Here is a 26,556-nt window from a genome sequence, read left to right on the forward strand (position 1 = left end):
TGAAATCTTACCTCCCACGGCCAAAGGAGACGGTGGTGATACGGAACGAAGGAAATTGTGGAATGAAGAAAGTGGGAGGGAACGGGAGAACCACGAGAAAACCAACGCCCATAATGTTTGTCCACTACAAGGTTCACTTGGCGCGAGCTGAGATCGAACCAGGAACCAGACGCACCAGAGGTGAACGCTCTACTTTTTGAGCCACCGCGATGATCAAAATTTAAAAAATGAAATCTTTGAGTTTTACGTCCCATGCTTATACCGGTTAGACTAATGAACACGGTGATGATAAAAAATTAATGAAAATGGTGGAGTGAATAGTGGGAGGAAACAGGAGAACCCCGAGAAAATCCACCAACACCGTGTTTGTTTACCACAAGCCCACTTAGCACGAGGTGGTACCGAATCAGGGATCCTTCACACCGGAGGCTGGCACTCTGCCATTGAGCCACCGGGCTCTCTATAATCAAATGAGTGATATTTGAGCAACTCGGGCGAACATAATGACAAGCGACACTTCCGGTGAAACTGCGTCATTACGCGGAATGGGTAGGATCGAACCATAAAACAGTATGTAAGTAATTTAACTTTGGAAACCTTTGGATGGCAGGGGAAGCTAGTTCGGTATGTGGCAGTACATTGAATTGCATGGGGAAGTTAGAAAATGTGACATACCATTATATTTCCCCGAGCCGGTGACTCAAAGAACTACATTTCGATTGAATGGTAGCAACTTCTATCTGGTCTACCTTATCTAAGCAAAAGTGAAATCTACCCATATTAATAAGAAAAACAGCAAACGTATATACAGGACCGGATTCAGGATTTTCTGAGAGGACATGCACCTATAACTACCAAAATAACTAAAGCGCTTTTCCACCCTCCAAAAACAAACCGCGTAACTCTATGTTGTATCACTGCGCGCACGACTATTTGCTGATTGGTGAAGAGGAAATTGCTTCGTCTGTTACCCGCAATATTCCTGCTGCAGCACGTGCATGTACTTCTGCCACTGCGCTGTGCATTACTCGTCTCACTCTCACAGCATCGCCGCGATATTGGGCAAAATACCCAATACTATATCTTATGTTTACAGATGTAGCGTTACTAGTTTAAAACTATGACAAGTGCTACCGAAACTCATACTAATTCTAAAACCCATTTCATTCCACTATCCTGGCTTGTGCGCAAACCCATTATCGCTGACGCGCCTGCTCCCTTCGGGCGCACCCCCACGAGGGCCTACCACCTTTATCTTGCCTTGGCTCGGTTAGATATTATTCGTAGTTTTTAGTGGCCACCTAGCACAGATGATTTTGTTTAATGCACTATAGTTCTCATGCTACACATCCGGAAGATGTATTTTACGCAAATCGTAAAAGAATTGTAATTATTAAACAATTATTGCAGGTGCCCCACTTGAATGTTATCTATGTTTAGGGAGGTATTTTCATGTCTCCCAGTGGAAACCTTATCGGGGACAATACGCAGGAAATTAGTAAAATTATAATTTTTCAACAGTTCTTTCTAATGGTGCGGTAAAAGTAAACCAGTATGATTATAAAGAGCAAATTTCTGAGGTGTATTTCGGAAAGCTAGACCCAATTTGTAACCATATTTTTGTCAATAAGGTGCAATACATCTTTGAAACGTATTTTACAAATGATCGGCAAATATGACAGAAGAAAAGACTTAAATCTGTCTGTCTGATTTTTTCTGTAGATATTTTAAATTACTCCCCAGTCATCTTTTCTTACATTTCCTGTATAACAGCCGCCTACTCACTCTCAGCGGCACACACTGGTTTACTTTTCTTTTTTTTTTTTTTTTCGGTACATGATCTTCACACTGTTCCTTTCTCCCTTAACAGTTATAATTTACTAATATTGTGTACATTTTATACAACGAGTGTTACACTTGCAATATTGGAAGAAAATGTGCCAGAGAGAAACACTATTAGTTTAGAAATTTAGCCTATTACAATGCGTCCCAGGCGCTCGATATGAAATTACATTTCTATAGATCCTACATGGAATTCTTATGTAGTGAAAAAGTGAATGACTGAACAGAGACGCGAACATGACATGCGTTAACCACTACGCTACCCAGTCTGCTCCCAGAACAGCCATACATAATTTTCCGCTCGCGAATTATTCCTCAACACTGTATTTTATGTTCAATTCGTAGCGTTGCGGTGCTAGTGTCAAAGAATAACAAGCGATACAAAACTCACAACACTGCGCAATCCTAAGTGTTCGCACTGTGTTTGCCAGCATATTCAGCGTCGCTGACGCGCCAACTCCCTTCAGACACACCCCCGCGCGGGCCTAGCACCTTCGTACTGCTCTGATTCGGTTACGAAGCATTTCTGCTTTTTGCTGACTCCTTAGCACAGTTTGTATTTTCTGTAGTATAATTTTGGATGCCATTTATTAATCCCCCAACTCGTTTCATGTGTCCAGAACCGAGTACCTTGCTTTTGTTTAAATTGTGATAAAGGCAGAAAAAAAAATAGGCCCTGTGGAGCATCTAGCCCCATTCGCTTGCTCAGCTACATTTCGTGAAATTATTAACACTGGAGATCTTATATGTGAAAATTGGGCGAGATACTAAATACCAGCCTTAATTTTTATCTGGACTTTATGTCTATATATGCAAATCGTCAAAGAATTGTATATTTTTTTTTTTTAAACAATTCCTTCACCTTCATCCATGCTAAGTCGCGTACTGTCATGTCGACCAATGCAAATCTTTCGGAAGACAATAAGAGGGAAATGAGTGAATTATAATTTTTCAGCAATTATTTGGTGCATCTAAACTTGATCTGCACTAAATATTGACAATTTATCGCAAATGTGAAAGACGCGTTTACACAATATAAAATATCTCAAGAGTTCAAAAAGTTTACTTCCAAGAGCACAAAATAACATTCCTGATATTTAGTTCAGGTACGTAAAGAACATTCATTATTCGCATACAAATGAATGGTATCAGTAAAAACAACTAAAATATTATATATTAAAATATATTTAAGAATACCTACCTAACCGCTACACGAACACTGCTATCGTCGTCTCCCATTGTGGACGATTAATTTTGTAGCTTTCGATTAATATTTACTCTCGTCTGTGACTACACTTCCTTCTATAGAAATTTATATATTTTTTTCATTAATGTAACTGCACTTATTTCTCCATTCTAAACATTAATCGACACTGAACTCCGATGCTGCTAAACACCATTGCGCCAAAAAGAATTATGATCTTCACCGCAAATAAGCACAAGTAACACAAGCAATTATCACGTTTGGTAAAACTGTAACAAGTGGACGAGTCTGAAGAAACATATGATTGAAAAGCTACATTTTGGCAAAGTTTCACTCACAATTTAGATTCCAAACAGAAATCATATGGTAAACCGAAGCTTGAACCTAAACGCTCCGATGTCCTCAACCGACTGCAGTTTGACATCTTTGGTCAGAAACAATTGCGTACTGCTTTGCGCGACTACCTGTTTGCTTAGCTTTTGCAGCTCAGAGAATATTTTTTTGTGAAAACTGATGTAAAAACAGTCCACTGTAGTTTGCGTCAACGCATTGGAAAATTTCCGTTTTAGGATATACGATATCACATTGGAAAATTTCCATTTTCCAATATGGTGTCAGTGATGCAAATTTTACATGTTGATGATTACCTAATCTCTGTAATTTCCTTCGTAGACTTACCACAAAAAATTAACAACGGAGTTTTGCATTCCACTGCAGTCTGCAAATTATGCAAAGATAGATATGGAATGGAAACTTGAAACAATTTTTTTTTTGTTTTTGAAACACGAACATTAAGTTCCTGCTTTTGCCGTGCATACGTATGTACTGTTAATATGTGCAATTAAGTTCGTTAATACTAAGCAATTCACAAAATTATAATTTTGAAAACAAAAACCAAATTAATAGTTGTTTTTAATATTTTTCACTAGTGGTAGAATGTGGATGCCCGACAGTTATGACGCATGAACTCACCAACAGATTTATGAGTTGTAAGAAGAAAGGCCAGTCTTTGTTGATTTGTAAAAAGATTTTCTTTTAAAAGTTTTATGCATATTTGTTTTCAGATGAGAAGTATTTATTAACATTTTGAAGGTGATGCCTGGTTTCTCACTAGATTTCCAATATTCCTTAATTTATTTGTGGTCCGAAGTGTATTTTTAAACCCCTATATGGTTTCAATTATTCTATTTAGCCTATGGCTAATTGATTTTCTAAGTTATTGCTATAAGTGTTACATAGAATTTCTTGTTTCATTATCCAGTTTCTTGTTTTGTTATATTCATTATGGTATAAGTTAAGGTAAGGAATTGTGTTTTACAGTGAGAAATTTCCTCTGGCTCAAATAGTTGCCCAAAAGTAGGTATGCATTCCGTACTGATCAGCTCATTGCATTTTAAATCATTTCTTTTTCTTATCCATCAGATAGACTTAGTTTTTTATGATTTGTTTTAATGTGTTTTTACTTATATCTTAAGCTCGGAAGAGCAGAAGCAAATAAACCTATAAACTAGAATGTTATACTTGATCAATGCAGGGGTGTACGCCTACTTCTTGGCCACTCTATATTTTCAAGCACCACTTTTCATTTAAGATTAAAATTTGGTGAAATGCCCATCCCTGGTGATTGGTACCCATGGTTCCATCGCTGTTCTCCCCAACGGGATGTTGTGGTGGACAAACACCGTATGCGTCGGCTTTCTCGGGGGTTTCATGTTTACTTTCGTTTTGGTCGTTCCATCATCATGCATCTCATCATCATAGTTTCCTTTCGTTTCCGTACATAACATAGGACGTTGAGCTAAATGTAAAACATAAAATTACGAATGAATTCAAAGTACATGGACTTATCTTTTGTGTACTACTAAGCATATTCTGATCCAAAAGAAACCTATTTTGTTGTGTGTAATCGTGGATCAAACCAAAATACTCCCACACTTAATGTTTATTTCCTAGTATGGGAAGACGTTTAAGTGGTTCTGTTAGTTAGCTCATGGTGGTTTCTGATTACATATGATTATCTGTCAACAATCATGGCCACCTGATTTGGCAATTCTTAACACGTGGACAAGTTAATTCTAATTTCAAAAATCCTCCTTGTGAAGTATACATTCGACAATTTCAGAATTGTATTCTATATGTCCGAGGCATCTATTTTCTAACCGTTAGTGGTTTTAGAAAAAGGGAGAAGAAGATCACATATGCGCGCTGCTTACGTAGGTTCGACAACAGCATAAGTGAAGTATTTTGTTTACATTGAGCAAAAATGCAAATTCGGTGATTGATCTGCAGAAACTGCTGATTTAAATTGTGGATCTGAAAAAAGGGTTGCATAAATCTTTATACTAGTTTTAAACACATGGAAAGAAGGACTGTATGTGTTGTGAAGGATGCATTTTAACGTTGTTCGTGTTCGAATAATTATTCTTGTTGTCATCTTTATTTTGTTGTGGAAAATATTTAGATATTTTCCGCTCTCTGAAGATAATGTTGAAGAGGTAATTTATTATTATTTCTCATTTGCAGATATTGTGGAATTGTCAAATTTATTCAATAACAACAAATAAGGAGAACGGCCTAGAACCGGTTTTAGTTTTCAAGTATTTTGAACTTCCCTAACTAATAAACATAAGTACCGGTAAATTCGGAATATAAATTAGCCTAATTGCAGGTTAAATTTAGGCATATCATATCTTACAGAAATTACAGGTAAAATTCAAGGGTTAAGCTTAAATTTTTCCCTCCATTTTTTATAAAAATTAGGAAGATTTACAGGAGAAACTAGGTAAGAAATAATAATTCGGAGTTCTTATATGTGATGTTTAGTTGTGTCAATTTGACAGTGAAGTTGTTTAATAGAAGAAAACTGGGTTAAAATGAAATCTTTGTATTACGTCCCACGATTATGCCGGTTAGGCTAAAGGAAACTGTGATGATGAGAGATGAGTGAAATGAAGAAAGTGGGAGGAAACGGAAGAACCCATGAGCACGGTGTTTGTCCATCACAAAGTCCACAAAAATGAGTAAAATTCCAAGGTTGATCGTCCCTTTCTAGCGAAATTTTGAAAACTTACCGGGAAGGAATGAATAATGCTCGTTGGTGTGCTTGATAATACGGTATGTAAAAAGAGCAGAAGTTGTGTTTATTTTCTATATAACCGTTTATAAACATGGAAACTATATGGCAAGCTGAGGGATCTCTTTTGCGCAAGTTTACCACATGGTTTGATTCTGGGAAAGTAACGAGTATATTTATTCTAAACATGGCTATAGGTATAAAGAAACGCTGCAGTTTGTATTCTTATGCGGAGACGAGAAATTACACTATTAATGTTAACAAAATAGATCCATACTTTCCTAACCATAAGCTAACCCGATCCTACCCTACCTACTTGTCCCCACTTTGCTCTACTCTGTCCTACCTGGCTCTTTTTATACCATTTTAAAGCAGTTTTAAAAATTGATTATTTTTAAATTTTCGTATCTGTTGTTAAACTTCTTGTCGAAAACCAAGCGGACAACCAGCTTCGGATTAAATGTCGAAAAAATAGGTAGAAGTAGTATGATAGGGCTAGGTTCTAGAACAGAGGTCCCCCTTCCCGCTTAGCTGTAATAAAGACAGAAAACAACATGCCCTGCGGGGCTCTAAACTGCCTTCACTCGCTCACGCTCGCTCGGCAATATTAGGTGAATTAAATGTTAAATTCTTGTAAGAAAAGGAACAACCTAGCTACTAACTTATATGGGGGGACCTGTGTACCAGAATCTTTCGGCATGATAGTCGTATATAGGATGGTGAATCGGAGCGATGAGTGTGATTTTTCCTCAGTTTTACGGGATTATATAAGAATAATGCAGAGAATCTGTTAAATTTTTGTGGGTGCGACGGATTACTGAATTTAAGTGATAATTGGTGCTTCTATGAGGACCGGTTCCAGTCACTGTTCGAATCTAACTAAAGACTTACCGGGTAATCTAAACTAACCCATCCTGACAATTTTTAATGTTTTAACTACTTTTTGTAGGTTTGAAACGGGGGGGGGGGGGACTAAATTTATGCCAAATTCAATATTTTCGTGGAATTACATGTTTATGAGGAACAAAGGTTAATCTTTAGATAAAAGGGGCCAAATTCAGCATTATCTAACTTAATACCAACGAAAATTAGCGACATTGTAAGATTTTTTTCGGCAAAAGTGCACTTTGAGCAGAGCGTTTATAGGAACCAAATCCTCGGAACGGTTCAAGGATCTGTTCCCAGAATCGATTCCATCAATGGAACCAATCGAAAAGTAAGTTCTGGACGAGTTTGAGACACCACCTAACGAGCAATCGTAATTTAAGTTTGCGCCAGTAATGGACCCACATAATATAAAATTTATACAATCAGGTACATCACAGCACCGGCAGTTGGGTTACAATTGCTAACCAAATGACCTCCTACACTCACCCAGAATTTAGTCTTCAATTCCTACGAATAATAGAAATGTCCTTGGGAACTGACACCTAAACTATCCCAAGAAGTCAATTCAGGGAAAACGATGACTGTCAATCCTGACCTAACCAAGTGAGTGGCTGCCACCTCCAAACCTCCCGTTCAGAAAGCCATAAAAAAATTAAACCAGACCAACAATATATAATAAAACAGCTACTGGAAATGTAACGTAAATATATCTGTAGCAAAAGAAAAAAAAAGAACTCGAAAAACCGTCTGTTTGACTCCCGCACGTCAGAGGAACGTACCGACATCGAACCCAATAACAGCAAACTTGACAAATACAGCACCAAAGCTAAATCACCCATATTCAACTTTTAACGTACAAACATAGAGCATGATCAGTCAAGAATAAACAGCAGCCATTCAGCGACATCAACACAACCAACCAATCACAGCACAGGACACAATATCAATGTCAGCTACTGCTGAAACTCCGACACCGATTCCTTACGTATTACGAACAAATAACAGTGATTCTATTCCTCCAATGTCAGTTCCTGTGACAAAACCACTTGTTCTGCTCAAAATGCACTTTCAACCATTTTTAAATCCTTACTTCACCTTCCAGTTTCAAATCTACAGAAAAAGTACTTAAAATATAAAGAATCGTTGGGTCGCGTTCCCTTTTAAAACACAACTATCATGCTCCTAAAAATCGAAACCTTCCGCCTCTTTCAATTAATATCAACTTCTACAAATAGTTTATCGTAATAACTATAGCTCTACTGCCAAGCTTACAGAACTAAAAGTCACATAAAAGCTCCCAAATCACCATTTCTTACGTCCTTTCTCGTATAAATTTTCCAAATTTTTAGTGAAAACGGAGGAGCACCAGTAAAGTTAACTCGGAAAAGTGGCTGCCTCCCCCAACTTAACATTGGCCAAGCGATAGAATTAAATAATAGATTATATAGCTGTATTGTACTTTGACAGGTGTAGAGTTACTACTGTAAAGTAATTACAGGTGAAAAACGACGGTTAAAATAAGTGAGTGCATATGGAAGATGACTGTTTTAGATACTATTTTCATTATTCCGTTAAACTCCGCTAAGTTAACATACAAGAGAGTTCATTACGTATGGCATTACTGGTTGCAAATTGAGTTTGGAGGGCTGAATATAAAACCCAACTTAACAAACCAGCTTGTGCTAGGTGGCCACTAAAAACCACGAATGGTATCTAAGCGAGTCAAGGTAGAACTAAAGCAGGGGGTGCATCCGTAGGAAGCTGCCCCATCAGTGATGGTGACTATACGCATAAACTAGGATAATAGAGAAAGACTTTATATGGCATAAAAATACATGCTTTGCGTGCGGTACAGCTTTGCAACTCTTCTATGATAACTTTGTACAGTGACTTCACAAAGCACTACCGTATTATCCTGGTTTATACTTGTGCGGTTCGCAGTAAAAGATCGCACACAATACATTTTTCAAACTAATCACTCTTCTCCCCGATAACAGAGGTAGAATATCTTACGTTCCGCTGACAGCTTTTTCTTCCCTTCCTTGATTATGCACGAACAAGTTTTCATCATCTAAGATTTCCGCATTCCTCTTTTACACATCTCCACTTGCCTCTGTGTACACAAATTCAATTCTATGATTCACACGGAGGTGCTTAAGCCTCTCATCATTTGCACAATCATAGGCCTCTGTGCAAAAGAATTCAATACTATGATTCACACGGAGGTACTTAAGCTCCTCACCATTTTAAGTATCATAAGCCTCTGTGCAGAAGAATTGTGTACTATGATTCACACGGAGGTGCATAAGCCCCTCATCATTCGAAATAATATGAGATTTAAAACAATCTGATACGATTGTTGTTTCCGATAATACACTATCTTTTATTGTGTTCATTAATGTTGCCTTGTCGCGTTTCGGGACAGGTAGAAAAAAGAACGAAAAAAAAACTTGAAAACCATGTTCCGCACCACCAAAAATCCACCGTCCGTTGGTTTGTCCTCTGTTGATTTTTTTAAATCAGCTTTGCCTCGTCGAAGTCTACAAGCTTTCGAGGACCAAATACCTTGTCCATATATTTTTTATTGCCCAGTCCAGATACGTCTACTGGTAGTAATTGCTCCAGTCAGTAACTGTTTCTGTGGAATACTTCAGTTCGTGTTCAAGAAAATTTTGTTTGCCACGTTTAAGAAGTCACCACATTACCACGAAATACAACCACTTTTCTACTGAGAATGAGAGTACGCTCGAAAATGGTTCCCGTTGTTGCTGCTTTTACAAACAACATTTGAGACCATCACTTTTGCATTGCATTTGAAAACAAACTTTCTTTATTTCTCCTTATTTTCACGTATTCGTATTCCACTGCACAAAACTAAACAATGTTACATTACAGCCCTCACAGATATTCGCTGTTTTTCTAATTATACTGACTACACAGCAAGGGCGCCGATTTCTCTGTATTTGCGGGGGGGGGGGGGGGGGGGCATTCAGATGCAGACGGCATATATATGAAGATTTTAAGTCAAATGGCATTCAAATTATGTCGAATATTGTATATTCACAAATGCAATGAGGGGGCCCACATGAGATTTGAGGTGGCCCAGGCCCCATGCCCCCCAGGATCGGTGCCCTTGCTACGCAGTAGGGTGAAACTTCCGTCATAACGTCCACTATAGCAAAATAGATCTGTCTTCACTATCACTGTTATTCATAAATAGTAATTGCTATCCTCTTCTTACTTTAACACACTCTACAACAACCACTTTCCCCAATTCTTCCCGGTGAATTTTGCAAATTTTCAGCCTTCGCGGCAGGCTTAACGTAACTTAAACCTCGTTAAGAGTAGTTTTAGACGGAAGCATTTATCTTAGCATTTCTCGTAGCAGATGTACTGCCAAAAATCTCGTGTAATTTTCTGTGTCATCAAAAGTATATAGTGCTTTTACACGGTATCATTTTGATAAGCACCTTGTCGTGACGTAGCAAACAAATCACTAGAGAAGAGCGTAATTATGGCTCAGAGCCTAAAGCGTCAAATAGCTAAAGCTACAGTGGTTGTAACAACAGTTCTCGCCGGTTATATTAAAAAACGAAAACCGCAAAGAAGTATGTGGGCAAAGAGCATGGATATTTGACACAAAATCTTTCACTTCCTTTTAACACACCACGGCGTTGCAATCAGGCCAGAAATGCTAGAGATAATGCTACGAAGTGGAGCAGGTTCGATCGACAAGAAATGCCGTAGAATATGCCATGGCAGTGGAAATGCTATACATTTGCTACTTTACACGGTAGGATATCGATGATACGATTTTTGCTACGATAAATGCTTCCGTCTAAAACGAGCTACGTTCAGCCGGCGAAGTGTTTCTGCAGAGTGTGCAATAGGTGTATTGTATATTTACAAGTGCAGCATTACTAGTGTGAAACCAGTACAAGTGCTATAAAAACCCTTATCACTGCAAAGACTCACGTGTTTTTAACATCCTCTCGTACATGCATACCACCGTCGCTGACGCACTGTGCCTTTCGGACGCTCCTCAGCGCTTATGCAGTGTTTGTGTTTTTTAGTGGTCACCTAGCATATATTGGTGTTTTCTACTGTAGTTTGTATAGTCGAGACGTTCTATTGGTCCCCAACCGGCTTCCTTTGTACTCAAGCAGAAAATTTTTCCTAACCGCCCTCATAAATAACACTCCAAATAAGCCATAAACGGCACGTGTCCGGTGTCGAAGTAATACGTTGTTGCCATCGTTAAACTTTTATTATTGATGGATACATTATATAATAATAATAATAATAATAATAATAATAATAATAATAATAATAATAATAATAATAATAATAATAATAATAATAATAATAATAATAAACAAAACAATAATTAAAGGAATTCAGTATAATAGTATGGACAGGGGCGGTCAAGGACTGATTTCTGGGAGCGGCAAAGAAAGATTGTATTTTTTTCTCATCGGGCTTTTGCGGCACTGCCTTGCGGTGGGCGGGGAAGGACAGGGGCGAACTACTTAACATGTTTGGTTCGTACAAGCGTTATCGTTATGGAAGTTACATAATATTAACAATATGCTATATTTAAGAGTAATATAAGCACATATCATGAAACTAATGATTGATTTCTTTTTTCTCTTCATTACAACGAATTCAAATTAAATGAAATATTTCAGTTTAACGTCCCAGAATTATGCCCTTCAAGCTAAAGGAGACAGAAGGAGGATGCAATGAAAACAAAAGTAACGAAAAAACTAGATAAATCTGTCTTTCTGCGAAGATTACTGAAGAATCAGTAAGCAAGAGGGTGAAAATTGCAACATCGCTTTCTTTTTCAGCAGGCCAACTGGCAGGCCACCCTCAACTGGAATGACATGTTGAATTATCCCTCCCATGTAACAAAGAAACACGCGGTTTCCTTCAATTGTGTTGCGCTTCCTTTGTAGCAGCCTGGGGACGGTTCGAGTGATTTTACTATATGCGTTGTATGCGCAAATCGTGAAAGAGTAGTTATTTTCAACCTTTACTTCCGATAGCTCCCTTGAACTTTATCTATACTAAATGGGTTATTGTCATGTCGCCGAGCGCAATTCTTTTGTGAAATAATTATAATTTTTCAACAATCATTTCGAGTGGTACCTATGCCTAAACTTGACCTACACGATAGATTAAATCTCAAATGCAAGATATCTGCTGAACAATTTTCCAATGCTTATGTTATGAATCCTTGCGCGTTGTCGTTTGCATTAATTAATGCATTATGAAGATGAAGTTTGCAGCCGAAATTCTTGTCTTTCTACCTGGTCTAGTAGCTAACATGCGCTTGCGGGTTAAATACCGCAGAGTAGGTCCAGGGATAACGAACCTAAATGTAGCTGAAGTATCTCAACTTAACTTTGATCTCGTGGGGAAATTGCCATGTAGTTATGGATTCTACTATGTACTTTCAATTGTTGATGTCTATTCAAGATTTTTGTGTTACTTACCTTTAAGAACTGCTACAGCTGCTGAGATTGTTCGGACGCTAGAAAAGGACTATTTCTATCTTTTTCCTTATCCCAATTTTATTATATCCGACTAAGGCCCACAGTTCCTTTCGAACAAGTGGAAAACGTATTGTAATGATCACCAAATCCAACATATTTTGGTCTCTCCATACAACCCGCAAGGGAATTGCATCCTTGAACGTTCGCATCGGGAGCTCAATCGAATTATTCGATTATTATGTAGCCATAATCATACCAAGTGGAAAACCGTGTTAAAAGTGGTACAAGATCTATTAAACTATTCCTACAATAGTACCATTGAATGTACGCCTGCTGAGGTGTTCATTTCTTTCTCGGCTGCAGATAGATTTAGAGAGAAATTTCCATGGCCTTCCGAATTGAAAACAATAGACAATTCAATACGGCATATTCAAGTATCTATTATCTAAACGGAAAAGAAATTCGCAAAATAATGTGGTTGAGATTAAGGACTTGGTTACGGTAAAAACTCATTTTCAGTCTGACGCGTTTAAAAAGGTCACACATAAATACATGCCTGTATTCACAGGGCCTTTTGTTGTGACAAAAGTGCATAACAACTCCGTTTCCTTGAAAGATTTAGAGGGGAGAGAAGTGCCGACCCAAAATTTAGCAAATGTGAAATTATTCAATTGCTCCCAAGAAAAGAGGGAAGAATTATTGAAAGACTTTAAATAGTTAAAAAAAAAAAAAAAAAAAAAAAAAAAAAAAAAAAAAAAAAACTGAAGCCGCCGGGAAAAGTTGTCAATTGATAATTGTATCTAATCGTGTAACACATTCTTGAAAAAATCTTAGACAATCATTTTGTTTTCACGAATGTAATCGAAACATGTTTAAAGAGTATACGAATATATGAATTCGGATATTTTCACCTTTGCACACGTGTTCCAAGTCCTTATTATCTCATTTTTCTTGTAGTGACATGCTTTCTGTGAATCGGGGTATAGTTTGACCTTATCTGAACAAAGTTAGGTTTTTTTCTTTCTCTCTCTCTTTCTTAAGTTTCTTCAAACCAACAGAAATCTTTTTTGAAACAAGAGATCTATGTACTTGTCCGAAGAAAGAAAGGCCTTATTAACAAAAGACAAGGAATAGTCAATATTCGGCATTTAAGGGATAAAATATAGGAAATTTGGACCGGAATAGGCACAATAAATTTACAGTAAAAAGGGAAAAAGATAACTTAATTTTTTAGATCTTACGTTTTATAGGAACCATCCAACAGATTTCAAGGAAAACCATATAAAAAAAACACTTCTAGTAACGTCTACATAATGACTAAAAGAGTATATAGAATATATATTTCAAGATTAGAAGAGTACTTAGGTAACTGTATTCCTTTTCTTTCTTTCGGTTTAACGTTTAATTCTATTCCTAAAAGCAGCAAAATATTTCCGATATTTCGGATATGTGTCTGTACGTGCACTTGCTAAACTATTATCTCTAAATTTATTTTTATTTTTCAGGTTATGCAGGTATTCTCCTTATTGTACTTACATATAGCGTAATTGTAAAGGGAAATGAATGTTTTCTAACGCTGATACGTGAAAGTACAGCATATAGAGTTCTTTTTGCAGAACATGTATTAAGCCTTGTTGATCCTCGGAAAAGAATACTCTTACGTATCCCAAAATATCTGAGAGTTTTTTGCTGCTTGTAGGAATAGAATTAGATGTGTACTATTTTAGTGTCTATATACATAAAAAATTGACCCATCCTTTGGTAAGTAAAAGATAAAATTTGGATTAATATGTATTTAAGAGCTTAAAGATTAATGACATCACACATTGATGTATACTGCGTTCGCTTTGCTCATATACAGTTTAGAAACTCAGTGGCTTGGTCCCTTTCCCCAAAAAACCACAAAACTGCACTCAAATAACGACAACGGACAACCCTCCCGCTGGCAAAACTCATCCGTCAATGCTTTTACGACGTTGCCTATGTCTTTCCAAATTGTCAAGAAAGGGATCTGATGGTCAGTGACTATTTTTCCTTTTTTTGTCAATTCTTTTTAAAATCCTTTTCACAACTCCCCTTTCTTTTACTTCCCGTAACTCAAATATAGTAAAAGTATTTGCCGCAAAGCTAGAGCAATGTAAAACAACAAACATAAATGTTTTCCGTGAGTTATTATATTTTAATGCAGTGGTTTAAAAACAAACTCAAAAAATAGCAAAAAGGAACATTTGGCAACAACAGAAGTGTCACCCTCACCGACTTTCCTTCGACCAGCCATAAATAAGCCCCCATACTAAGATGTGGTGACATCTTTCACCACCCGCACGGTGACGGTGTGTCTGCATTGGACAGTAACTATGTATAAGGATAGCGAACGTACTATTCTAGAAGACTTAAATGACAATTACTAACGCTGGTAGTTATGTTCTGTTTGATCCTTAAACCTGCGTATTAGAAGGGTTAAAAAATCCAAGCTTCAGTTGCTATCCTGCCGAATATTATTTCCTAATCAAAGAGCTAAACTGCTTGAATTGTTCATAATAAATTAACAATCCCGAATCTGAAGATTTCCCTACGTATGCGATGCTATCCGTATGACTTGATTGGTTGATTGATTTTTAGTTTAACGTCCCTTTCAGCAGCGAGTCTGTATGAGACGACCTGCTGATTAACCGTGGAATCCGAACCACATGAGCTTCTGCTCGAAATCCAACACGGGTCTTCCACGCCAGGCTATCCATATGACCGCTTCTTGTCAAATTCTATCCGTTAAATTTGAAGCTCATTGATTCGAGGTCCGTGGGGGCTTAGGCCTACAGTAGTAAAGTAAGGAAAGAAATGTTATCTTTGGAAGATCTTAAATTTTTTGGCGTCACGTAGGTAACTAAGATTTTATTGGGTAAGAGAGACATAATTAAAAAAGAAAAAAATAATGTTGGTTTCAGATAATTTATAAGCTTATTTACTGTGTCTAAATTAATTTAATGATTTCTAATTCCTTGCAATGTTGCTTTCATAGCAGAATGCAATAGCAGTTGAAGAACTGAAACCAATCAAAGTAACTGTATACTATGAAGCCCTGTGTCCAGATTCAAGAAACTTTTTTACGAGACAGCTTCTACCAACCTATAAAAAAGCTCCTCGCCTACTGAATGTGGAATTAGTTCCATATGGGAAAGCGCAGGTGAATAGTTAAATGAGCTTATGTACAGCTTTTAAAGAATGTAGAGGTGTGTTTGTGTATTTGTGTTATTCTAATGAGAAAACGTTATGTATTTTCGAAACTTACCATTATACAGAGCGTTCAAAATGTCGCACCGGAATGGAATATGGCAGAGATACATAGAAACACTCTACCATAGTAAATGTTGGAAACAGTTATCTTAGCTTGAAGGTACAGATCAATCCTCGTACACATTTTTGCAAACAGTCGAAGTAAAGGTTGGTGATTGATAAATTTGTATGTGATATGTGATAGCGTTCCTCAGTACATTAATAGTTTTAAGTCGATCTGGATACTATTCAACCAATACCATTGAACCACTTTTCACTGAATAATATTTCATATATTCTCTATACTTGTATAATTGTCACACGCACGGAACATGTATTCAACTTTAAAAGAAAGAAAAAAAAAAAACACTTGTTGCTCCATTGCTAACATCGTAATCTGTATTACATCTGTCCTACGAATCACATTTGTATTATTCGATACTCAGCAGAACTCTGACCGACTTTCGAACACAACATCTGATTACAATCCAACACGAACCGTCTTAGAAATTTAGCTTCCTTCGTCTCTGTATCAGATATTTGCATAACATAACACATACATTACGCAAGAAGAAAAGTGAATGTTTCAGTTTTTTCTCACAATAACAGGTACCAACACCCACTGCGGAGCGATGTTTTGAACGCACTGTATTTAAATACACAGGATGTTTCTAGCCTCTTGGGTCAGATTTATACAGATTTTGGAGAGATCAATAGAAGTAATGTGAGATAGGGAACCTAAGGTCAGAAACGCCTATTTCAAATGCCGTGCCTTCTTCAACAAAGAAGACGATGCAGGAATTGTTTTTATCGTATCGATCTAACATGCTTTGCTTTCCATAACATTATCTAAACCATTTATTACAAATTCATTACTTTTGATTGCTTTATATTATTTTCCTAACACTTTGGGCTGCGTAATTTTTCATACGAGAAAGTCGCTTCTCAGGCCTTCCCCACTGGTCTAGTGGTTAGCGCGTGTGGCTTTGATGCACGTGGTCTTGGGTTCAATTTATGTTAGAAGAGCACAAAAATTTAATTTCACAATCTTTAAATCAACCATTTCCTTTAGTTTTTTTTAAAAAAGAGCTTGTTAGCATTTGGTGGAACTAGCAGGCAAAATCATGTACGATCGAATTTAGTTTACACCGTGTCAGTCGTTCGTTTAGCGTATTGAGTGCGTTTCTGGTGGTCGATGACTGAGATTTACGCGTTACAATAGCTTGTAAATTCATTTAAAGACCGAGCTTGCGGACATGCAACAGGTTGTAATACTCGGAAAGCTGAATGGGTATACAGACAAATTTACCGAATAGACATCATCCGGATCGGAAGAAATTTTTTTCCCCCATAGATAGAAACTTGACAGAGAGTGGGTCTTTCAAGCCAACATGAGGTAGCTAAGATGCTAGACGACAAACTGTCTGCACACTAGAGTTTGAAGAAATGGTATTGGATCGTGTAGAAGTATCTCCATCAACAAATACCCATCAAATCATCCTTCACGTACGCGGTTCGAAGGATAATGTGTAGCGCGTTCTAAGAGACCAGCAATTAGATTCTATCATACACAACGGGTGCAAGAAATGGAACCAAATGATTTTGCTACCAGAATGGAATTCTGTTATAGATTTATCCAGCAATGTGATATTGTACTAAACTTTTGACAGTGCATTTCGTTCAGTTATGTTTTTACCCGTGATGGTATTTTCAACAGGCACAATAGCCTTGTGTGGAGTAATGACAGTTCATGTGTCATTCGCTTGTCTCGTCACCAGCAGCGATTCTGTATGAACTTTGGGCTGGGATTGTCTCATATTTTCCCGACCTGCGTGAATTTTACAGCAGTGTTTGCTGTTCCGTTGAGGTGGACTGCCCGAATTGTTGGAGGCTATACCTCCGTATGTTCTCAAGAGGATATGAATGCAACATGACAACGCAACTGTCCACTTCAATGGTATGTTCACTACCACTTGAATACTAGTTTCCTTAATTGCTGGATTGGAAAGAGCTCCTATTTTCAATGGCCAGCACACTCACTGGAATTCACTTCTCTCGATCTTTTAAATTGGGGCACATCAAATCATTAGTGTATGAAACGCCAGTAGAATACGAGGACCTTCTTGCTAGGGTCGTGGGTTCCTAGTGACCTGCTTAATTGTACAATAAACGCCGGGAATATTTGAGAGAATGCAGCAGAATTTCATGTGGCGTGGTGCTACTGGTATCAAGATTAGTAATTGGTATTTTGATCAGTCACTATAAGTTGATTATGTATACAGTGAAGCAGTGATTTGTTTGTAATAAAATTTAAGCAATCAGATGTAATGTTGTGTAAAATAAAGCAGGTAACATTAATTTGATAAACAAAATGATTACTGCAATTTCTTGCTTGTTCCATGTGACATGACATTTGCAATAGGCGTTTCCGACCTTAGATTCCTATCGCAATATACTTATAATGGACCCATTTATCATCTGCATAAATTTAAAAATATAAAATATTGGCCGATGGCTCAACTTTCATATAAGCATTTTTAACAGCTCATATTTCATGTGGTAAAGCAGGGTGATATCTCTAGTTTTGTCTATACAAGAATTTTTTGACAGCTCTGTTTTATGTGGTAAAGTAAGGTGATATGTTCGCTTTGTCCACGCGAACATTTTGTTTGGTAGCTCATGTTGTGTGTGATAAAGGTAAGCTGTCCAAGCTTTTGTCATGTAAGCATTTCTGGACAACTCAAGTGTTACCAAGTATCTGGAAAAGTCCGGGAATTTAGTGAGTACTCCTCATCTCTGGTTGATTGTTTACGTAAAGGAGGGGGAAGATTGGGTAGATAATAGAGGAACGGCTTAAATTTTAGATCTTTGTGTTAGAATTAAAGAAAATAATTACGTTTTAGAACCAGTTAAGAGAAACATGAAATCAAGTCTTAAGCAAGTTGATGAAAAGTATTCAACTCATGAATATATGTGTATTTTAATGTGAGTAGTCCGTTTCCAAAACTAGCTCATTGCATTTTCTATTAGGGGTCATTTTCGCATGCGTTTAAACGAAACTGATTTTGGGAGGGAAATGCGCACGAGATATTCAAGGTTGGGGTATGGACAGTACAGTCTGTTAAGGATCATTTTTCGCCTGGAAACTGAAATAAATAATTTTAAGAACTGTTTATAAGTCAGCTGTCAGTATGATTTGCACATTTCCCTCTCAAAATATTTATTCGTGTAAACGCGTGCGGAAATGCTCCGTAATAGAAAATGCGATGAGCTGGTTTTGGAAACGGACTGCTGATATTAAAGTATAAGTAAAACGGATGGTAAAAAAAAAAAAAAAAAAAAAAAAAAAAAAAAAAAAAAAAAAAAAAAAAAAACAATGTAATTAATTACTCGTTAATCGTCATCAGTCAGTCTCGAATGCTATATACTTGATATTGAAAATGTTAATCTTTTGTTTAAGTTTGTTTCACTTCAGTATCACCTGCTTTTGTATAAATTTTGTAACCATTCTTTCATACTAAGGCAACTTTATTTCTTTTACTTTCGTGCAGACCTACGAAGTAGGCTCAGAGTATGCGTTCAACTGTCAGCACGGACCCGTGGAATGTGAAGCAAACAAAATTCATGCATGTGCTATCAAGTACGTGTTGTCTCAGTCTGTTTTGCTAGATTATGTAACATGTATGATTAAGGATAATTTCAAACCCAAGGAAATAGGAAAACAGGTAAGATTATGTATTGCGTTTACTTTAGTTATTTTTTGATTTGTAAATATTATTAATGCTTACACTGTAAGCCCTTTAAACTAAATTTAAGATTTATTTTTACTTTTTATTATTATCTTTTATTATTATCATGTATTATTATTAAAGCAACAAAAGGTCAAATTTTGTGTTGTGCTTTTATTTCTAAGAATATAAAAAGTTTTATTGCAACACCTTTGAACCGTCTTCAAGAAGAGGCAAAAAAAAAATTTATATATATATATATATATATATATATATATATATATATAGAGAGAGAGAGAGAGAGAGAGAGAGAGAGAGAGAGAGAGGGGTTGGAGGGTATTTCGCATGTTTGGCTTTTTATGATTGTCGTTTTGCCTATGTAGACTCCAGAGCTGGCTATCTTGATTGATTTCCTAACTAATCTTTATTGGTTAGGTAACTCATGCAATTGTAAACTATACAATCCAACTTAAGACTGATGTCGTTTTAGTTGCGTAACTGCATGCAATTGTAAATTATACAACCCAATTTATGACTGGTATCGATTGGTTGCATAACTGCTTCATCAGTGCCTAGGTTGCCTAACTGACAGGCAAGAAAATTCTACCATAAACAAACAAAAAACTACAAAACTTTTTATTTTGGTTTTAAAATTACGTTTACACCTCGTCTTCACATCGGGAATCTCTATACTGTGTACATCAGATATGCTATTAGTAAAATGTGTGTGTTGAGTTAGCAAAAGCCATAAGCCACTGTTTGGGTATGATGTTACTTTAACATGATAGTGATGGTTATTCACAAAATATCTTCTTTCTTAGTGTCAATATGTTCTGTAAGAAGTAAATAACGGAAATATCTGATAACCTATATTATATCTATGGAAGGATAGAAAAACATGATGTGCTGCTTTTTTGGCCATTTTCTGATTTTTCGTTCCGGTAGTTGATTACACTGAGATCTATATGCTGGAAATAGTGATAATGACTTAATTAAACATTTCCTATTTAACATGTATATTTCGTTTTCACTAGTAAATTGAAAGTATTTTAAATTTAATTCATAAGATTGTAATTTCCTCTCTTGTACAAATGTATATATCATCCTCATCCTCATAGAGATACAAGTACATATATTATCGCTCCATAAACAATATAATATAACGAAAAACAAAACTGGTTTAAATAAAAAAAAAAAATGAAAAATGCTTTAAATCATGTGAACTTCATGGTGACGTTTCCACATATCAAGCCATCTGCATTAGTTTTATCTCCTTTTCATCTTTTAATCGAGGCATCCAATGTTCAGTTCTCTCGAACCACAATCCTTCTTTCAAGTGTAAACCAAATAGCGGTTCGGATGTCACTTTAAGCGAAAGTCTTCTTGATACCTTCGGTATTACGTAAGGTTGTTAAGCCTAAACATACGAAACCAAATTGTATATTTCTCCTTGCCTGAATGCCTGTTGTTTTATAGAGAAACCAAGGTTACTTAAATATATTGGTAGAAATTGACAAAATTTATCGACTGCCTACGTAGTTTCCAACATTAGCTTGGATTAGACTTTCAGTTTTAATTTTATTGAATGATAATTACATACTAAATTTGTAATTTAATACCTCAGTTTTAGCGTACTGATTATGATACGTTGACTTTAAAATTTTACATACCAACCAATAACGGGATTTTCCCGTTATTGCTTTGCGTTTAAAGTAATAACAGGATTTTCCCAATGGCCAAGGCGGGAGTCTCCTGTTTTAAATATAATTCTATATAATGGTTTCATTTGTGGAACTATTTTATCTTTTTGCCCTTCTGAAATGACTTGACAATTACTTTAGCAAGTATGTAAAAATCAGTACACGTATTTTTTAAGAGGAGTCCTTTGTGACTGAGTCAGCAGACTCGTTGTATTTGTGGCCAGTTAGTCCCGGTTTCTTGTCCAAATGGAGGACAATTTCTCTCGGGTGTAAGCCGAGAAGCAGTTTGGATTCGGCTTTAAGCTTATGTGACCCCTTCCAGCATAACCCCGTTGTGTTGCATAATAATACAAAGATGAAACAAACTTATTTCTGACCATATGCAATAGAAATGCTTGGAAAAATTATTAACCCCCCTCCCCCCCAAAAAAAGGTTTAAACTCGAAAACAGGTTTTTTGGTTTTTCAAAAAAAAAGTTTTTGCCAACCCTGCTTATAAATAATAATAATAATAATAATAATAATAATAATAATGACACCAACATACTAGTATCTCAATTTTCAAGTATTGTTTCAGGTTTTTTATTTTTATTTAATTATTTTTAATTTGGTAGAAGTTAATAGTTCTCTTACAGTGGTAGGGCGTTCCAGACTTTAATATATTGGCACCTGATACTTTCGCTATCATCATTTAATCTATCATCGCTATCATCTTGGTTTTTCAAGTTCTTTAATTGTCTTCGCGCGTGTACTTACTGAGTTCTTTAATTCATCAAATTGTGGTGAAAATCGCATCTTTGTTGAGGATTGTGTACACTCATGTCCAAAATAATTGTCGCATATCTATAACTGTCTTCTTGTAAGAATATACAGTGAAACCTGTCTTCAGCAGAATCGAGCGGGACTCGCAAAAATTTCCGTTAAAGACAGGTTTCCGCTTAATGGAGATAGACCTTTCCGTTAAAAAAATATATATGCTTATAACGGACATGATGAGAAAATATATTGATGTACGCAACTTGTTCAATTACAGTACTTTTTCCTTCTACGCATTAATAGCCAAAAAAACTTAAACACAAAATATGCTGTGCACACTTTCCTTTATTTTTCCCAATAGTCAAGCAGGATTTTTTTTTGCATACATTGCTATTACTTGGCTGCGGCATACTTCAGGACAGAGAAAAGCTTTCTCTGGAATTTTGAAAGTCCTCTGAACTCTTTCCTCCTTGTTTTCACAACACGTGATGGAGATATATAACTTCTGCTTTACCTCAATTCCTTTTTTCCAGAAATTTGTTTTGTCAGTTTTCTTCTCATTTTTGTTGGCTGTCGCTAGTTGATACACAAGCGGAACAGAAGTACGCCTACAAAGAAAACTGACAGCTAACATGCTACGTAGGACTAGCGAAAAATTGTGGGAGCTGAATATGAGTAGTGATTGACGAAGGTCAACACTGCCCATAAAAATTTAACACAAGAACGAAGTATTTATCGCAGACAGTATATGTTTACCCTATCACAGGATGTTTAAAAATTTTCTAAACGATGTAGTCTGAAACTCAGAATTTTCCGTTAAAGGTTTATTTTGCTTTCCGTTGTCCGCATATCACAGTTTCCACTTAATGAAGGGACTTTTACATATCTTTTACTCCAAAATCCATGGGACCATGAAATATTTCCTTTTAAGACAGTTTTCCGTTTAATAAAGGGTCCGTTGAAGGCAGGTTTTACTGTAATTTGATGATGATTTTGCAGGGTACTTTTAATACTAGTACCATGTGTATAATCGGGAAATGTATATTTTGTGGTAAATTTCATAGGAAAAGAATTATAAATATGAGAGTTAGAATGAGTAAAACAAAATGTTGCTAAATGAACAAGAAAGTTTTTTTTTTTTTTTTGTTTGTTTGTTTTATTGTTCTTATTTACTGCTCTTTTGACATGAAATTTGCCACATACATGTTTTTGCCGACTATACACATACTAACGTTATAAGAAGTACTGGATCGAATTTGTTATCAAATTATATTCCTATAACAACATATTTATAGACATGCGACAAGTTTGGACATGAGTGTACATTAGGCAATTTATCCTATAAAAATATAGTTTCCCTAATTTTAATATGTTCAGTTTATGGAATAGGGATTTTGTATGCTCAAGGAAATGTTCCTTTTTTATTATTCTTATTACCTTCTTTTGAAAAATGAGGAGCTATATTATATTTGAAAAATGAGGAGCTATATTATATTTAAGCTTGACACTTAAGTTGCCACACCAGGTTTCGATTCCATATGAAAAATATGGGTGGATGAATGCATAGTAATATATTCTTGCAATCGATTCCGGAGATATTTTTGATATTTTAAACATTAACCCAGTGTACAGCGAAACTTTTTTTCTGATTTAAGAACAATGTTTCTCCCATGTGAAATGTTCATCAAACCACACACATAAGTATGTGTTCCATCGGACCGTGTCACCATCTGATCTGTCCAACTCATGTACTGCATATAGATCCTAAGGATTGATATTGGCACTATAGATTAAGTGGGGGGACTCCTATTTAGCGGTAAGTAATGTATCAAGTTAGCTTCTGGAATGCGTTCAGAAAAAGGAAAGAAAAAAAATTCCACTTGCATACATCATTCACTGAAGGCTAGGTCCAAAATAGTAATTTTTTATTAACAAGCTGATAAAAAAATATCCTAAAATTTTAATGCTCTGATTACAAATCTCAGTACAAAAAGAAAATAATCGTTATTCTTCAATGTACTATACTTCACACTTCAAGTAAACTTTTGTAACTATAAATTTAGTATACTAGATTACTAGTACCTCATTATTAGCAAGCTAGGACAACTTGCTACTTAAGAATAGTCTACCAGAAAGGACACCTGAAACACAAATAAAAATAGAAACGTATTAGTAAACTCTGTTAGTGATATAGGGGACTTCAGTATATATTCCCTAACTTTAGAGAATGTAAGTATAGGGTATAAGATGAAAATAAGAAATAGCGATACCAATAGGAAAAATAGAGGACTATTACTATCGATAAAATTTACGATAAATGTGGAATTGCCACTGCTGAGGCACAGGAAGACAATGTAAGAACACCTTGTAGAAAAAAAAGACATAATCTATTATGTGTCCCCCAAAAAGGATGACTGAGTGATTCATTTGAACGTAGGAAAAAAGGTAAATTGAAGTGAACACTACTAGATGATCAATTTGATTATTACGATGTGTTCCATACGCTCGTTGTTACTTTATTTTCACCAAACCTTACTTTTTTCACGAAAGTCTTTAAGTATTTGGCGTATTTCCATATTCCAGACTTCAAATTTGAATCTATGGAAAACTCTTAAAAAGTCTAGGATTCTTGAAAACTTAATCCTGTTTTCTTTCTTTCCGTATTAAATTATAGCTAGCTTTTTCCCATTCAGATTTTTGCATTTATGATTGAGAAGTTAACATTTGTACAACCTGTAGTTGTATTCAAACATTGACATTATAGTTGTTGACCGTTGGACATAGGAGAAATAAACCACAGTGTTTAAAACTCTTAACTAAATTATAAAAGTCATCGATATTTTCAGGGGTCTTAGTTGTGTATACACCGCAATTGACACTAAATGACCTCAGGCAGTAAGTGTTATAAATCTGGAAACATAGAAGATCATATCTCATCCATGATTTATTTCTAAGTATATTTCCTGAATATATGACAATCTTGTCATTTTGGTTGAGAGAGAGTATACAAAATACTTTTTAACGAAAATTGGAAATGCATAATTAATTCATCAATTGCTCATAATAATTCAAATATTATCATACTATCACTTCCATCAAGCTTTGTTAACTTTTCTCGTCTAAAATACAACTTATTTTCTCAAAGACATACGTCCCTACATATACATTCATAGTTCTAATCCCGGAATCTGATTCCTCAAAATTTCCAACATCCGGTGGATTACTATGTTCATTAGGAATCCAAGATGTCCTTACGTTATCGAAACCTCATAAATTTTGATATCTGTTTTGAGCAAAATAAGAATTTCGAATTGCACATAATTCTCGTTTCCTTTACTACTTACATACTGATTTCCTATTAAAAATCCTACACTCGCATTCGCTTGAGATGACCATTAATTTTACTAGCATAAGGAACATTATCCTCATTTTCTAATTTTTTTTTTAGAATGGCGTCAGATGAATCTATGTTATTCTTAATTGTATTATTTTATAAGCTGATTTTCGCAAACTAAGGCACTATATTACTATTATCTCGAGTGAGATATAATTCGATATAACTTGAGTGTGTTGTATTTCCATATTGTATGGTTTTAATCAATGTAGACAAATTTTTCCTTTTATAGCTCATGCACATAGCAGCTTCTAACTGAACTACACATTGCTGAGAATCATTTCTATTAATTTAAGAATACTGAGGTTCTCGGGAATGCGCATCATGGTGAGAGTAACTGTCTCATGGTACTTTCCTTGTGGACTTACAAGAACGAGGATCGAACTTCTCTTTCAGTATTCTTACTTTGTTTTTAGAACTTTTAACGGTGGTCCTACCACTTCTCTCGATATTCACTACACCATATGTAATCATTAATTTTCTGTAAAGTTTTTGCATGCAAAACAGCATATCTGCCATATTCAGTTTCCACCGTCGTCGTACCACAAGTCTGTCACACTTTATATCTTGCTGCAGTGTTTTATTTTTTCTCAGTTGTTGGTCGACTACCCACTTCTCATACCTGAAACAAATAAAAAGACATACGTGAACGTGATAAAGTAAAACAAACAACTAAGTTTGATGTAAATTTTAACATAATTTTGTGAAGCATATGTTTAAATATTTTGAAGTAAGGCGTTACTTTCGCCCATCATGTATTAAGTTGACTAAGTTCCCAGCTTGAAACAAAACCGATGTTTGTTTTTTCACATATTGCAGAGTACAGTGTGACAGAATGATTAAAATGACCGTTAGAACTTTTCGTCACTTTCAGAATAACCTTAAAATCAAGTGACATGAAAGTTGTGTCAGTTCCAGGGTGGTCAAACATTTTAAATTTGGATAAAAGAGGACATACGAGCCTGGGGTAGCTATTTTCTGCTCGAAGTACTGAATCCACACAAATTTAAAGACCGAGAACGAGGACATGTTCGTGGAAATCGGACTACGGTAACCTTGCTGTGTGGTAAAAGAACAATTAGTTGATACATTTATAACACTTTTAGTGCTTATTCTAGTATTTACAGAGCAGTTTGTTCATGTAAAGAATACTTGTACAGACGAAAAGAAACAGAAATGTAAATAATTTTATTTCTTTAAA

General features: G+C 35.8%; 2 protein-coding genes across 5 annotated transcripts in view; one reads left to right on the plus strand and one right to left on the minus strand.

Moving 5' to 3' along the window:
* Positions 1 to 3,494, minus strand: part of Klp31E (kinesin-like protein 31E) — a 272,051-nt gene extending 268,557 nt beyond the window's left edge. For all 3 annotated transcript variants that reach the window (XM_081743115.1, XM_081743114.1, XM_081743116.1), the window contains exon 1: positions 3,044 to 3,494. In XM_081743115.1, coding sequence (XP_081599241.1) covers positions 3,044 to 3,081 — 38 coding nt within the window. In that variant the 5' untranslated portion in view covers positions 3,082 to 3,494. The remainder of the gene's footprint in view (positions 1 to 3,043) is intronic.
* Positions 3,495 to 5,129: 1,635 nt separating this feature from the next.
* LOC145673424 (gamma-interferon-inducible lysosomal thiol reductase-like protein) overlaps positions 5,130 to 26,556 on the plus strand; it is a 44,274-nt gene continuing 22,847 nt past the window's right edge. The window contains exons 1-3 of one of the 2 annotated variants that reach the window (XM_081743118.1): positions 5,130 to 5,541; positions 15,525 to 15,689; positions 19,330 to 19,503. In XM_081743118.1, the coding sequence (XP_081599244.1) occupies positions 5,434 to 5,541; positions 15,525 to 15,689; positions 19,330 to 19,503 (447 nt within the window). In that variant the 5' untranslated portion in view covers positions 5,130 to 5,433. The remainder of the gene's footprint in view (positions 5,542 to 15,524; positions 15,690 to 19,329; positions 19,504 to 26,556) is intronic. The other variant, XM_081743119.1, reaches the window with a different exon arrangement.

The sequence above is a fragment of the Thermobia domestica genome, chromosome 16 (genome assembly GCF_964235325.1).
Source record: "Thermobia domestica chromosome 16, izTheDome1.hap1.1, whole genome shotgun sequence".
Taxonomy (NCBI): Eukaryota; Metazoa; Arthropoda; class Insecta; order Zygentoma; family Lepismatidae; genus Thermobia; species Thermobia domestica.